The sequence below is a fragment of the Anomaloglossus baeobatrachus genome, chromosome 9, assembly GCF_048569485.1.
Source record: "Anomaloglossus baeobatrachus isolate aAnoBae1 chromosome 9, aAnoBae1.hap1, whole genome shotgun sequence".
NCBI classification, from domain to species: Eukaryota; Metazoa; Chordata; class Amphibia; order Anura; family Aromobatidae; genus Anomaloglossus; species Anomaloglossus baeobatrachus.
The window spans coordinates 109,344,037-109,358,548 of NC_134361.1; the positions used below are offsets into that span (position 1 = coordinate 109,344,037).

Consider the following 14,512-nt stretch of genomic DNA (forward strand, 5'->3'; position numbering starts at 1 on the left):
ATGGTCATACATTGTCACCAGGCATCTGTGCTATGTCATTAGAGACCACACTTTTTCAGAAGCTTTAGGTGTTTATGGTGAAACTTTATGCCAGCACCAATGTTCTTTCCCAGAAAGCAAACGTGTTGGCAGTCTTCACGTACATGTCACTTTCCCAGCCCTTCTCTAATGTATGTTTTTTATGTTTGTGCAGTTGCATAACCCTTATCTGTAAATACTGATCAATGAGGATCAATTACTGAAATTTTCACATATTAAACAAAACAAACAAAACTTTACCTCTTACTTTTCTAATGATGGTGAGAAAGAGAAAAAAGTCACCTTTATATCCTTTGGGACCAATTCTTCCTGGTGGCCCTTGTAATCCATTATCTCCTGGATTCCCAGGCTCACCCCTGCTGGTTGGCCTTGGACCAAAACCTAAATAAAAGGATGATAACCCCAAAAACGTAAAGGCAAAGTTATATGGATAAATGGAAATTGTCTATCTAAAGCCTGCTTTACACACTTCAATAGATCTTTCAATCCGTCGTCGGGGTCAAGTTGTAAGTGACGCACATCCGGCATCGTTCGTGACGTATTTGCGTGTGAAACCTACGTGCGATCAAGATTGAACGAAAATACGGTGATCGCATACACGTCGTTTATTCCTCATACATTGGACGTTTTGTTGTATGAACCTAGTCAATTGTAACGTGTGACATCCCTCATACGATTTTGGTGTCTGATGCTATGTGCGCAGGTGTGCGCTCTGCACCGCAGCTTAAAAAAGGTCTGCTTCAGAGCGCAGCTGAAAAGCTGCGTTCTGAAGCGCCTCACAATGTCTGTCATTCACTAATCTCTGTCAGTCCGTCACTATCTCTGTCCCTCTCTCTCTGTCCATGTCAGTCTATCCCTCTTACCCCCTCTCTCATACTCACCGATCCCCGATCCCCGGCCCGGCTCTGCACGGCATTCACACTGCTCCGGCGGCTTTTACTGTTTTGAAAAAGCCGGCCGCCCATTAAACAATCTCGTATTCCCTGCTTTCCCCGCCCACCGGCGCCTATGATTGGTTACAGTGAGACACGCCCCCACGCTGAGTGACAGGTGTCACACTGCACCAAATCACAGCAGCCGGTGGGCGTGTCTATACTGTGTAGTGAAATAAATAATTAAATAATTAAAAAAAACGGCGTGCGGTCCCCCCCAATTTTAAAACCAGCCAAATAAAGCCATACGGCTGAAGGCTGGTATTCTCAGGATGGGGAGCTCCACGTTATGGGGAGCCCCCCAGCCTAACAATATCAGCCAACAGCCGCCCAGAATTGCCGCATACATTATATGTGACAGTTCTGGGACTGTACCCGGCTCTTCCCGATTTGCCCTGGTGCGTTGGCAAATCGGGGTAATAATGAGTTATTGACAGCCCATAGCTGCCAATAAGTCCTAGATTAATCATGTCAGGCGTCTATGAGACACCCTCCATGATTAATCTGTAAATTACAGTAAATAAACACACACCCGAAAAAATCCTTTATTAGAAATAAAAAACACACACACATTCCCTGGTTCACCACTTTAATCAGCCCCAAAAAGCCCTCCATGTCCGGCGTACTCCAGGATGGTCCAGCGTCGCATCCAGCGCTGCTGCATGGAGGTGACCGGAGCTGCAGAATACACCGCCGCTCCAGTCACCTCCACACAGCAAATGAAGACAGCCGCGCTATCGGCTGAGCTGTCAGTGAGGTTACCCGCTGTCACTGGATCCAGCGGTGGATGCAGCGGTGGCCGTGGGTAACCTCACTGACAGCTCAGCTCATCGCGCTACTCACCGCCGCTCCTCTCACCTCCACGCAGCAACTGAGGTGAGTAGCGCGATGAGCTGAGCTGTCAGTGAGGTTACCCGCGGCCACCGCTGCATCCACCGCTGGATCCAGTGACAGCGGGTAACCTCAGTGACAGATCAGCTGATCGCGCGGCTGTCTTCATTAGCTGCGTGGAGGTGACCGGAGCGGCTGTGTCTGCTGCAGCTCCGGTCACCTCCATGCAGCAGCGCTGGATGCGACGCTGCATCATCCTGGAGTACGCCGGACATGGAGGGCTTTTTGGGGCTGATTAAAGTGGTGAACCAGGGAATGTGTGTGTGTTTTTTATTTCTAATAAAGGATTTTTTCGGGTGTGTGTGTTTATTTACTGTAATTTACAGATTAATCATGGAGGGTGTCTCAGACGCCTGACATGATTAATCTAGGACTTATTGGCAGCTATGGGCTGCCAATAACTCATTATTACCCCGATTTGCCAACGCACCAGGGTAAATCGGGAAGAGCCGGGTACAGTCCCAGAACTGTCGCATATAATGTATGCGGCAATTGTGGGCGGCTGTTGGCTGATATTGTTAGGCTGGGGGGCTCCCCATAACGTGGAGCTCCCCATCCTGAGAATACCAGCCTTCAGCCGTATGGCTTTATCTGGCTGGTTTTAAAATTGGGGGGGACCGCACGCCGTTTTTTTTTAATTATTTAATTATTTATTTCACTACACAGTATAGACACGCCCACCGGCTGCTGTGATTGGGTGCAGTGAGACACCTGTCACTCAGCGTGGGGGCGTGTCTCACTGTAACCAATCATAGGCGCCGGTGGGCGGAGAAGGCAGGGAATACGAGATTGTTTAATGGGCGGCCGGCTTTTTCAAAATAGTAAAAGCCGCCGGAGCAGTGTGAATGCCGTGCAGCGCCGGGGATCGGGGATCGGTGAGTATGAGAGAGGGCTGCTCAATTCAGTTACTCAGGAGATTAGCGGTCACCGGTGAGTCCTTCACAGGTGACCGCTAATCGGGACGCGACACAGACAGAGCCGCAGCATGACAATGAAGTCGGGTGAAGTTCACCCGAGTTCATTCTGACAGTGCGGCTCTGTCTGTGTCTGCTGTGAACTAACATTCACCGCTGCTACATGGCTGTCTGTGTCTGCTGTCAGCGGCCATGTAGCAGAGCTGAATGGCAGATGACATAGTAAAAACGCATCCCTACACATTACACACGCTTGTCAAGTCAATAAATAAAAAAAAAAAAAGGGTGCCCAATGCATACGTCACAGAACACATGATCTAAAGGATCGCACACAAAATTGATCAATTTAACATAGACTACTAACGCTCGTGTGACAGCAAATGAACGACCTACGTGCAATCTCATTCAATCGCATATGCGACCTGGGCGTGTCACATCGCATACGAGATCGCATACCTAATTGTAAGGTGTAAAGCTGGCTTAAGGCTGGTTATATGAAGCAAAGTGTAATGATCAAGAAAAGGACAATCTGCAATGTGAGGGCTCATTCAGACATCAGTGATTTTTCTTGTATGCAAAAAACAGTCATAGTTACATCACCATTCTTGATCCAAAGTTCATCAGTTTGGTCAGTTTTTAGCTTTTACCATCAGTGTCAATTTTTTTCATATGAAAAAAAGCTGGAGGTTTCTCAAGCTTCTCCTATTAATAATCAATGAATAATGGACAGCACATAAATGGCATCTGAGTGCAGTCTAAATTTTCACGGATCCATAACTTGCAGTGGAAAGTTTGATCTGAGACTCTAATCAAAAATGGACATGTCTCCTTGATTTTGTGCAGTTGATTCAGTCTAAAAAAATGCACAGAAGTGTGACACATCCCCCAACTCTAGTAGTGACAAGCACAGCTGGAGCTCATACGAGAAAAACTGAGATCTGAATGAGTTCTTAAAGAAGACCTCTCATTAAGTTTTTATTCACTAAACGTGTCTACAGTATATATACATGCAATGTAGTGTGAGTGTTAATATGCTCACCTAACGCTTCTCTCTCCGGTGTCCAGCGCTGCTCCTCTTCTGAGTGACATCATCACAATTGCTACCTCTATGCTCTACGTGTGAGCCAGAAGTATCTTTTACAATGTAAGTCTATGGAAACTCGTTCTGAGCCTCATTCTGATACTCCATAGACTTACATTGTAAAAGCCATTTAGGGGTACTTTGCACACTACGACATCGCAAGTGCGATGTCGGTGGGGTCATGTCGAAAGTGACGCACTTCCTGAGTCGCTCTCGACATTGTAGTGTGTAAATCCTAGATGATACGATTAACGAGTGCAAAATCGTCGTAATCGTAACATCGGTGTAGCGTCGGCGAATTCCATAATTACGCTGACGCGACGGTCCGATGTTGTTCCTCGTTCCTACGGCAGAACACATTGCTGTGTGTGAAGTCGCAGGAGGGAGGAACATCTACCTGCGTCACCGCGGCTCCCGTCGGCTATGCGGAAGGAAGGAGGTTGGCGGGATGTTTACATCCCGCTCATCTCCTCCCCTCCACTCCTATTGGCCGCCTGCCGTGTGACGTCGTAGTGACACCGCACGACCCGCCCCCTTAATAAGGAGGCTGGTCGCCGGCCAGAGCGACGTCGCACGGCAGGTGAGAGCATGTCAAGCAGCCGTAGCGATAATATTCGCTACGGCAGCTATCACAATGATATCGCAGCTGCGACGGGGGCGGGGACTATCGCGCTCGGCATCGCAGCATCGGCTTGCGATGTCGCAGCGTGCAAAGTAACCCTTAGAGTGCATTGTGACGTGTACAGTTTGCAGGGTGATGACGTCACAGAGCAAAGGAGAATAACAGCACCGGACACTCAAGAAAGCAGCAGTAGGTGAGTATATTAATTAATACACTCACACTACATTACATGAACATATACACACATTTAATGAATAAAAAACCTAATGGACAGAAAATGACCGACATGTTAGAAACTCAGTCTGTGATAACGATACATTCTTTTTCCTCATCTTGCTTTCCATGTTCTAACATTTGTACCAAGGCAAGTTCAGCACCAGGGCTGTTGAGTCGGAGTCGGTGTTCATTTTGGTGGAGTCGGAATAAAATGGACCGACTCCGACTCCTAAAATAATTAATAATTGGGGACAGTAGTGCAATGCAGAATGTGCTGAATATTTTTTCATAGGAATTTGGGAAAGTTATGAAATATCCTATAAATGTCTGTTCTATTCCTGATCTAATGCGGGCGTCACACGATACGATCTATCATGCGATCGCACGAGCGATCGTACCCGCCCCCGTCGTTTGTGCGTCACGGGCAAATCGCTGCCGTGTCGCACAAAGTCGTTAAACCCCCGTCACACGTACTTACCTGCTGAGTGACGTCGCTGTGGGCGGCGAACATCCACTTCCTGAAGGGGGTGGGTTGTTCGGCGTCACTGCGACATCACACAGCTGCCGGCCAATAGAAGCGGAGGGGCGGAGATGAGCGGGATGTAAACATCCCGCCCACCTCCTTCCTTCAGCATTGCCGGCGGGACGCAGGTACGCAGGACGCAGGATCATCGTTCCCGGGGTGTCACACAGAGCGACGTGTGCTGCCTCCTCACCTTTCCTCCGTTCCCTCCTATTAGGCTGCGTGCTGATCAGTGTTTACAGCATTTTGGATGTAGCATGTTTCAGCTGCGTCCAGAGTGCTGGGTTGTACAGTACAAGCATAGTACAGCGGGTCCAGATCGTGGGCACATACCTGATTTTTGCAGCCTGCAGACCCCGTTACGATCGCAACTCTTCCGGTGCCGCGCAGAGGAGCTCTGAGAACTATACCAATGACTGCTGCCGGCCAATCAGATGCAAGGAGGTGGCGTCATACAGCGACATCACCTCCTTGCCATCATCAATTGGTATAGTGCTCAGAGCTCCTCTGTGTGGCACTGCAAAGGATTCAACTGTACTATAAAACTCTGCCTGCCGGCACCGCCTCCCGCCTAGAGCTGCAATCATCACGGCGTCTGCGGGCCGCAAAAAGCAGCCTCAAGGGCCGCGTGTTTGAGCCCTCTGTTCTATACAATATACATACAATATACAGGGAAAATACAGCAACAGGATTGATGAGGACTTATATGAGGACTTGTATAGAAGCCAAAACATCACGTTATTATCTCTGTTATCAGTTTCTTTGTTCCTGGAGTATGATACACAACAAACTTGCTCCCTCCCTCCTCTCCTCTTCATAGACTGAAGCAATCTGATGTGAAACATTTAGTGAGCTGTACCTAAGAAAAGCCTGAGATTGGAAATTCAGAGTAAAGCTATCTAATGACATATTTTACACACTTTATTTTTGTCATCTGTACTATTGATTTATGCAAAGTTTGTTTTATTTCTAGCTAAAATTATACAGTGGGGAAAATAAGTACATGATACACTGTCGATTCCCAACTACAAAGAATGGAGAGGTCTGAGATTTTTATCATAGGTACACTTCAACTGAGAGAAACAGAATCTACAGGAAACGTCTGACCTCTGTAATTGCAAACAAAGGTTTCTTTACCAAATATTAAGTTCTGTTTTTCTATTGTATCAAATACATATTTTTTTCATGCAATAAAATGCAAATTATTTAAATCATACAATGTGATTTTCTGGATTTTTTTTTAGATTCTGTCTCTCACAGGTGAAGTGTACAATTACAGACCTCTCCATTTCTTTTTGGGAAAACTTGCAAAATTGTCAATGTATCAAATACTTATTTTCCCCACTGTACATGGTTCCCTGTTCTTGCTGGAATTATAATATACATTATTTTTTTATAGGGCAAAATTATTTTGAGAGTGAATTTATATGATTACAAAATGTCTAAGAAGCTCCCTATGAAGTCAGCTGTATTTGAGCATTTCACAGTTACTCAAGATGAAAAATATTGTGTGTGTCAATGTATGACAAGTGACCCAGATGAAAACAAATGCTGTGATGCCAAAATCAGTGCATACTCAGGCAGTGATAAAAAAAGCTCCTACAAGATCTTCCAGTCTAAAAAGACATTTACAACACTTCCACCCAGACGTTTTAAAAGCTGTGACTGAGAAAGATAACAGCAGCACCAAGAAACCCAGCACTTTCTGCCAGACAAAGGTGGAGGAAAGAGCATCTCAAACATCCTTAACAAGGTATTTTGTAAGTGAAAAAGTTACTGTAACAATGACAGCAGATATGTTTAAAAGACAGCTCATACAGCTTGTTGTGAAGGACGGTGTACCATTATCATTATTTGCATGACCAGCTTTTACAGCTTTTAATGGAGAAATGGCCCGCAAACTTGGTGTTTGTCTGGAAAGAGAAAGTATTAGAAAATTAGTGATTGAAGAATTGAACAAGCCCTTAAACAAAAGGAAGATCTTAAAAAGACTCTCAAAAGACACTTCATGTTTCTTAGGGTACACTCACACGACCGAGAAAAACGGACGAGTGCAATGCGAGAAAATCTCGCATTGCACTCTGACCAATGTTAGTCAATGAGGGAGAGAAGTTGGTCAGCTTTTCTCGCATCCAGAATCTGGAAAAGTAGCAACATGCTGCGATTTTCTGTGAGAGCCGTATCACTCGCACTCATTCAAGTGAATGGGTGCCAGAGAAATATCGGACTGCATTCAGATGTTATCCCAGAGCAGTGCGATATACGCACAGGCTGACAATGGAGGAGATGGGGGGATTAACCACTCTCTCTCGTCCACAGCGCCCGCCCTCAGCTTCACAGCTGTGACCCGATTGCAAGATCAGGTCACAGTCGCGTGACACTCAGCTCACGCACGCAGCAGAGCCTGAGCCGGGGGTCATTGGCATATCGCACCCGATGCTCTCGCATCGCATGCCATACGCTAGTATGACTCCAGCCTTAAAATGGATGCCTGTACATGTCACAGAGTGAACTATTTTGCCATCAATGTTCGATATGTTTGAGACAACAAAGAAATTGTTACCAAGACACTGGCAGTAAAAGATACTAAAGCTCATCACACCAGCCAGTTTCTCCAGGCCTTAGTGGAAAAAGTTCTGTAAGATTACAAACTCAAAAAAGAACAGGTTCTTGCTCTTGTAGTGGACAATGCTTCAATTAAACTGATGAATGAGAGTAATGAACAACAACTAGAAGAAAATTTCGGATTCAGTATGTGTGAGATGGAAGGCCACAGTGCTGTTCATGTAACTGAGGAACAAACAGATATTACAACAGAAGAACAGCAAAATGATTCTTTAGAATTAGATGATCTTGTTGAAGCTGCTTCAAAACACTTTCATATTCATCCAATACGCTGTGTTGCGCACACGGTGCAGCTGGGAATAAGAGTCTGCAAGAGGGACATGCTAGAAATCCGATTGGAAAAGTGAGGAAATTGGTTATTGCTGCCAGAACCTCTAAAATTAATTCCATCTTGAAGAGACGTGCTGGAAAAGGGGCAACTGCAATCAAGCCACTTGGTGGAGCAGCACATATTTAATGATTGAGCGAATGCTTGAACTAAAACCGTTTCTTATAGATATGGTGAACCCTCAGGTAACCCTAAATGAAGGTGAATGGACACAGGTGGCTGAATTGAAGGAATTGCTTAATCACCCTTTCACCGTGACTAAAAAATTACAAGCTGAGGATTTAACTCCTGGCATTTCCATAAGGGAGTGGAAGAACTTGCTATTTTGCCTGTCCCAAACAGGAGGTTCAATCACAGATGACATTTCTCCGTCAATGAAACGGAGAGAGACACAGCTATTGGAAAATAAAATTCTTCTGGCAGCTGTTTATGTGGACCCAAGTCATCGTATACTGCTTGATGATCAATGGCTTACTAAAGGAAAAGAAGCTCTGACTGAGGTAGCTGTTAGAATGAGTGGCCTACAGGACTGCCAGACGCAAGGAGACTTGGGTCCTGACAGTGCTACTGCTGCCATATCTTCATCCTCATCAGATGAGGAGTTTAACTTTGACAAGTATTTGGATAACATGGAGCAGGCAAAGTGTTGCCGTAAGGAAAAAGATTTCACTCTGTCTCCTATAGCAGCAGATTGACCATATTTCAGCAAAATTTTTCACTTGCTCTCAAAGAAATAGAAAAATTCAACCGTTCATCAAAACTGACTGTGCATGAGGCAATTCCTTTATACCTGGAAATTGTTAGAGATGTTGCCCATGTGGTTACGGCTTTGCCTCCAACCCAAGTTCTAGTAGAGAGGTTGTTCTCTAGCCTTAAAATTATTAGGTCAGATTTGAGATCATCTGCGAAGGAGGATCTGATGGAGGCAATTCTATTTCTTACAACAAATTCATAGGCTGCACAAATGTTATTTAGTATGTTTTTGTTGAAAACTGTTTTTTGCCACTTAGATAGTTTATTACATAGTGTTATATATATACAATATATACAGTACAGACCAAAACTTTGGACACACCTTCTCATTCAAAGAGTGACTCTGGAAATTGTAGATTCACATTGAAGGCAGCAAAACTATGAATTAACACATGTGGAATAAAATAATTAACAACAAAGTGTGAAACAACTGAAAATATGTCTTATATTCTAGGTTCTTCCAAGTAGCCACCTTTTGCTTTGATTACTGCTTTGCACACTCTTGGCATTCTCTTGATGAGATTTAAGAGGTAGTCACCGCAAATGGTTTTCCAACAGTCTTGAAGGAGTTCCCAGAGATGCTTAGCACTTGTTGGCCCTTTTGCCTTCACTCTGCGGCCCAGCTCACCCCAAACCATCTCGATTGGGTTCAGGTCTGGTGACTGTGGAGGCTAGGTCATCTGGTGTAGCAACCCATCACTCTCCTTCTTACTCAAATAGCCCTTACACAGCCTGGAGGTGTGTATGAGGTCATTGTCCTGTTGAAAAATAAATGATGGTCCAACTAAACTCAAACCGGATGGAATAGCACGCCGCTGTAAGATGCTGTGGTAGCCATGCTGGTTCAGTATGCCTTCAATTTTGAATAAATTCCCTACAGTATCACCAGAAAAACACCCCCCAGACCATCACACCTCCTCCTCCATGCTTCACGGTGGGAAACAGGCATGTAGAGTCCATCCGTTCACCTTTTCTGCGTCGCACAAACACACGGTGGTTGGATCCAAAGTTCTCAAATTTGGACTAATCAGACCAAAGCACAGATTTCCACTGGTCTAATATCCATTCCTTGTGTTCTTTAGCTTAAACAAGTCTCTTCTGCTTGTTGCCTGTCCTTAGCAGTGGTTTCCTAGCAGCTATTTTACCATGAAGGCCTGCTGCACAAAGTCTTCTATTAATAGTTGTTCTAGAGATGTGTCTGCTGCTAGAACTCTGTGCGGCATTGACCTGGTCTCTAATCTGAGCTGCTGTTAATCTGCGATTTCTGAGGCTGGTGAATCGGATAAGGTTATCCTCCGCAGCATAGGTGACTCTTGGTCTTCCATTCCTGGGGCGGTCCTCATGTGAGCCAGTTTCTTTGTAGCATTTGATGGTTTTTGCCACTGCACTTGGGGACACTTTCAAAGTTTTCCCAATTTTTCGGACTGCCTGACCTTCATTTCTTAAAGTAATGATGACCACTCCTTTTTCTTTACTTAGCTGCTTTTTTCTTGCCATAATACAAATTCTATCAGTCTATTCAGTAGGACTATCAGCTGTGTATCTACCAGACATCTGCACAACACAACTGATGGTCCCACCCCCATTTTTAAGGCAAGAAAACCCACTTATTAAACCTGACAGGGCAAACATGTGACTACCGGTGACTACCTCTTGAAGCTGATCAAGAGAATGCCACGAGTGTGCAAAGCAGTAATCAAAGCAAAAGATGGCTACTTTGAAGAACCTAAAATATAAGACATAGTTTCAGTTTCACACCTTTTGTTAAGTATTTCATTCCACATGTGTTAATTCATAGTTTTGATGCCTTCATTGTGAATCTACAATTTTCAGAGTCATGAAAATAAAGAAAACTCTTTGAATGAGAAGGTGTCCAAACTTTTGGTCTGTACTGTATATATATATATATATATATATGTAAATATGAGATGTCTTCAGAGTCTATAAGTGGACTGTGTTGAAGGGGTTGTCCACTACTCGGACAATTCCTTTTCAACCCCTATGTTTCACCCTTGTAAAATAGTAACACACTCACCTGTGGGGCCTGCACCATTCCAACAGTATTGACACTGGCTCTCCCAGAGCTCATGTCATACTGTTATGTCACGCGATCCCTGTGGCCAATTCACGGACACTTATTGTCCCCTCCTTTGGATGTCATTGACATTCGGATTAATTCAGGGCTGAGGCTGCTCTATGGGTTTATCTGGATGTGTCTGATTTGTCTGAAGGAGGTGACAGTGACGTGACTGCTGATTTCCACAGGGATCGTGTGACATTGCTCTGGGATAGCCATGAGGGACACTGCAGGAATGACACCAACATCAGAGGTGACTATATGGGTGCACTCACACAAGCCGTATGACTCGCACGAGTATCGGATTGCAACAGCGTCTCAGCTGCATAGAAATATATGCAGCCGACCCACTCCTGTCAGGAGAATGTGCGGCTGTTCCGGGTGATGGGATCCGATGCTCATGCGAGTCATACGGCTCATGTGAGCGCACCCTTAGTGTTATTATTTTACAAGGAGAAAACATAGGGATTGAGAAGGGGTTGTCTAAGTAGATGACTTCCACAACAGTTTTTGTCTTGAAAAGTTGAACATTTTTTGCCCACTTTTTTTCATGACCGAAAAATTGTGACTGTGAATTTATGTAACTAATACGAATTTTTGAAATATTGGTGGAAAAGTGGGCATGGTTAACTAATAGTGATGAGTGAGCACTGCCATGCTAGGCTGCTTGGTATTCGGAATGATAATTTTGATGCTCAGACAGGCTTGACTTGTTGTTACGTCACCGCCGGAGTCTGCTCCAGCGACTTCTGCTCCGATCGCCAGGCGACGCCGTGTTCCTGCCGTGGATGGTGCTGGTGATGGGAGAGGAGTCGATGCAAGCGGCACCGGTGGGCGCAGGCTCCGAACATCCACTGGGCGGGGTTATCTTGGGATCTGCAGTACCGCTGGCTGACTGTGGGTGGCGTGTATCTTCCACCTGAAGTTGCCAGCGTTCAGCTACAGCCAATAGGAAGACACCACACCCTTCTTATTCCCCCTCCTGTCACATGACCACTGCCAGAGATAGTTCTGATTTCCTGGCTCCTGGTCCGCCCTATTCTGTTTTGTGATTCCTGTGTGCTGACTTCTGCGTGTTTTCTGACTACCCTTCTGCCTGCTGTTTTTGTACCTTGCTGCCCGATCCGGATTCGACCTCTGCTCCGTTTTCTGATTACGTCCTTGTCTGCCGATTCTGTCCCTGTTCTACTATTCCTGGTTTGACCCTGCCTGACTACTACTCTCATCGGACTGCAGCCTTCCACAGGTAGTGATCTCCAGGGCCCTGTGTAAATCCAAATCACTGTATAGGGGTTAAAGGGTTTCAGGGTTCTGGGGGTCCTGCTTGGTGAGTGGCTTCCCTCTAGTCTGTCCATTACAGCCCGTCTGAGTCCGTTGATCCAGGCAGGCGTTACACTTGTTTACCGAGTATAAGTCAATAGGGAACTAAAGCATTTTTCTGGAAGATTTTCCATGAAAAATGCTTGAGTTCCCCATTGACTTCCAATACACTCGGTAAAATAGTCAAACCCATCTGAGTGTCAAATGCTTGTTATGAGCATTGAGCACCCGAGCATGGCAGTGCCCGCTCATCACTAGTAGTTACTTAGCTAGATCTAAGCCACATTTATGAATTGCAACTTTTTAAAAACTGCATTTCACACTCCAGAAGGTGGTTGTAGTAAAAATTGGAGAAAACAACTCTAGACAGAAGCTTTTTATGTAAAAATATGTCACAGTAATTACACATTGCATGACACTTTGATTTGTTTGGAATAAATAAAGGCAACACAGCCACAAATAATACTGATGTTAAAGTTTTCCTTATAATACATTCCTGCCTGTATGTTTGTTTGACCAAATTTAATGCAAATAACTCACATTAAATACAACATTATCAAGAAGCTGTGTGAAATAAACTACATATTCAGTTTTTGATCAGCTAATACAGAATCAACTACGGAAAGCAAATTACCAGCTCATCTTGATGAGTGGCATGGTGTTGGAATTCTTGCACATTCAGACAAATGTTACCTGGTAGTCCTGGGGGTCCAGGTGGACCTGCTGGGCCATCTCTTCCTGGGGTCCCTTGCTGCCCATAAGCAGGTCTTCCTTGGTCTCCCCTTTCCCCTTTAGCCCCCTGAACACCTTGAAATCCAGGTAAACCAGGAAAACCTGAGAAAGTAGAAACCCACATTTAAAAGATGAAACTGTAAAAAAACATTAAAGGGGTTTTCCCAATAACAAAGTTAATTCCAAAGTTGATTACAATCAATAGATCTTGGAATAATAATAATAAGTTCCACAATTGGAAGCATTTAAAAATGATGTTCCTATGCTGAGATAATCCTATATATGTGCCCCTGCTGTGTACGGTGTAATGGCCGTGTCTGACCGTACAGGGACATGGTCTGATCATACCGCAGCTCCTGGGCTGGGGAGGAGGTAAAAAAGTATACAGATATTACAGGACAGAATAATAGCTGATTCCTTTTGTGAGGTAAAACATTTCCTTACCTGTTTTTAAAAAATGTTTTACTTCATAAAAAGAATAAATTGCGATCCCATGCTGTAATGTCTGTATACTCTTTTGTGTTCTCCCCTCCCTAGGAGATGTGGAATGATCAGACACAGCCATTACACAGTACATAGCAGCGGCACATATATAAGATTATCTCACCACAGGAACATTTTTCTTAAACACATCCAATTGTGGAAATTATTATTATTCCAAGATCTTTTGATTAAAATGAATCTTGTGCATGGGACAACCCCTCTTATGGGTCACTTCTCCAAACAGTTTTCGACAGAATTCTGATGTAAAAATGTCGCACACATTTTATACAACTTGTAGTTGTACAAAAATATTGTGACTTTTGAATTTTTTACACATTGCCAGCCCGTCATGTAGAGGGTGAGGTAATTTGTGGCTGAGAAATTCATCATAATTAATGCCACAAAGCTGTGTGAGAACGTATATGGCTGCCTTTACAGTTTGTAAAAGTATTTTCACCCAGTTTTCGAATAGTCCAAAATTGCAAATATGCTTACTTGATATATCACTAATGCTATAAAACTCCAAAAGTCTTGGAATATTGGGAGACCATCCATGTGGGATCTGTAATGGTAGTCATTCTGGTTGCTACTTAGCAGAAAGTTAATAGATTAACCCTTTTTCAAAACCCAGAGGGACAGGGATCGGGTTTAAAATAGATATATGGAGGTCTAACAATCCATGGTCAGTAGTGGGCTGGTACTAATCTGGCCCTTATTATTTCCAACTTGAATTATAGTTCACACCTGGATTCATAATACTCAATGCTTCACAGCCAAAATCTCCCATAATTCCCTCTTTGTTTAAGGTCAAAACAGAGTTTGGTTTGGCCCTTTAGAATAATCTGATATAGGCAAATCTGTTATGTACACATACTCTATATACCAACTTTAAAATTATGTACAACCTTTAAAAGGGGTTGTCACATCAAGACCAGCTCTGTGTCTATGCCCTAAACGTATGGAAATCAAACAGGTT

General features: G+C 44.2%; 1 protein-coding gene across 2 annotated transcripts in view; it reads right to left on the reverse strand.

Annotated features, from left to right (window-relative positions):
- The window catches only part of COL4A6 (collagen type IV alpha 6 chain), a 426,839-nt gene that overhangs the window by 98,902 nt on the left and 313,425 nt on the right, over positions 1-14,512 (reverse strand). For both annotated transcript variants that reach the window (XM_075323930.1, XM_075323929.1), the window contains exons 20-21: positions 13,015-13,155; positions 322-420 (exon numbers count right to left, since the gene is read on the reverse strand). In XM_075323930.1, coding sequence (XP_075180045.1) covers positions 322-420; positions 13,015-13,155 — 240 coding nt within the window. The remainder of the gene's footprint in view (positions 1-321; positions 421-13,014; positions 13,156-14,512) is intronic.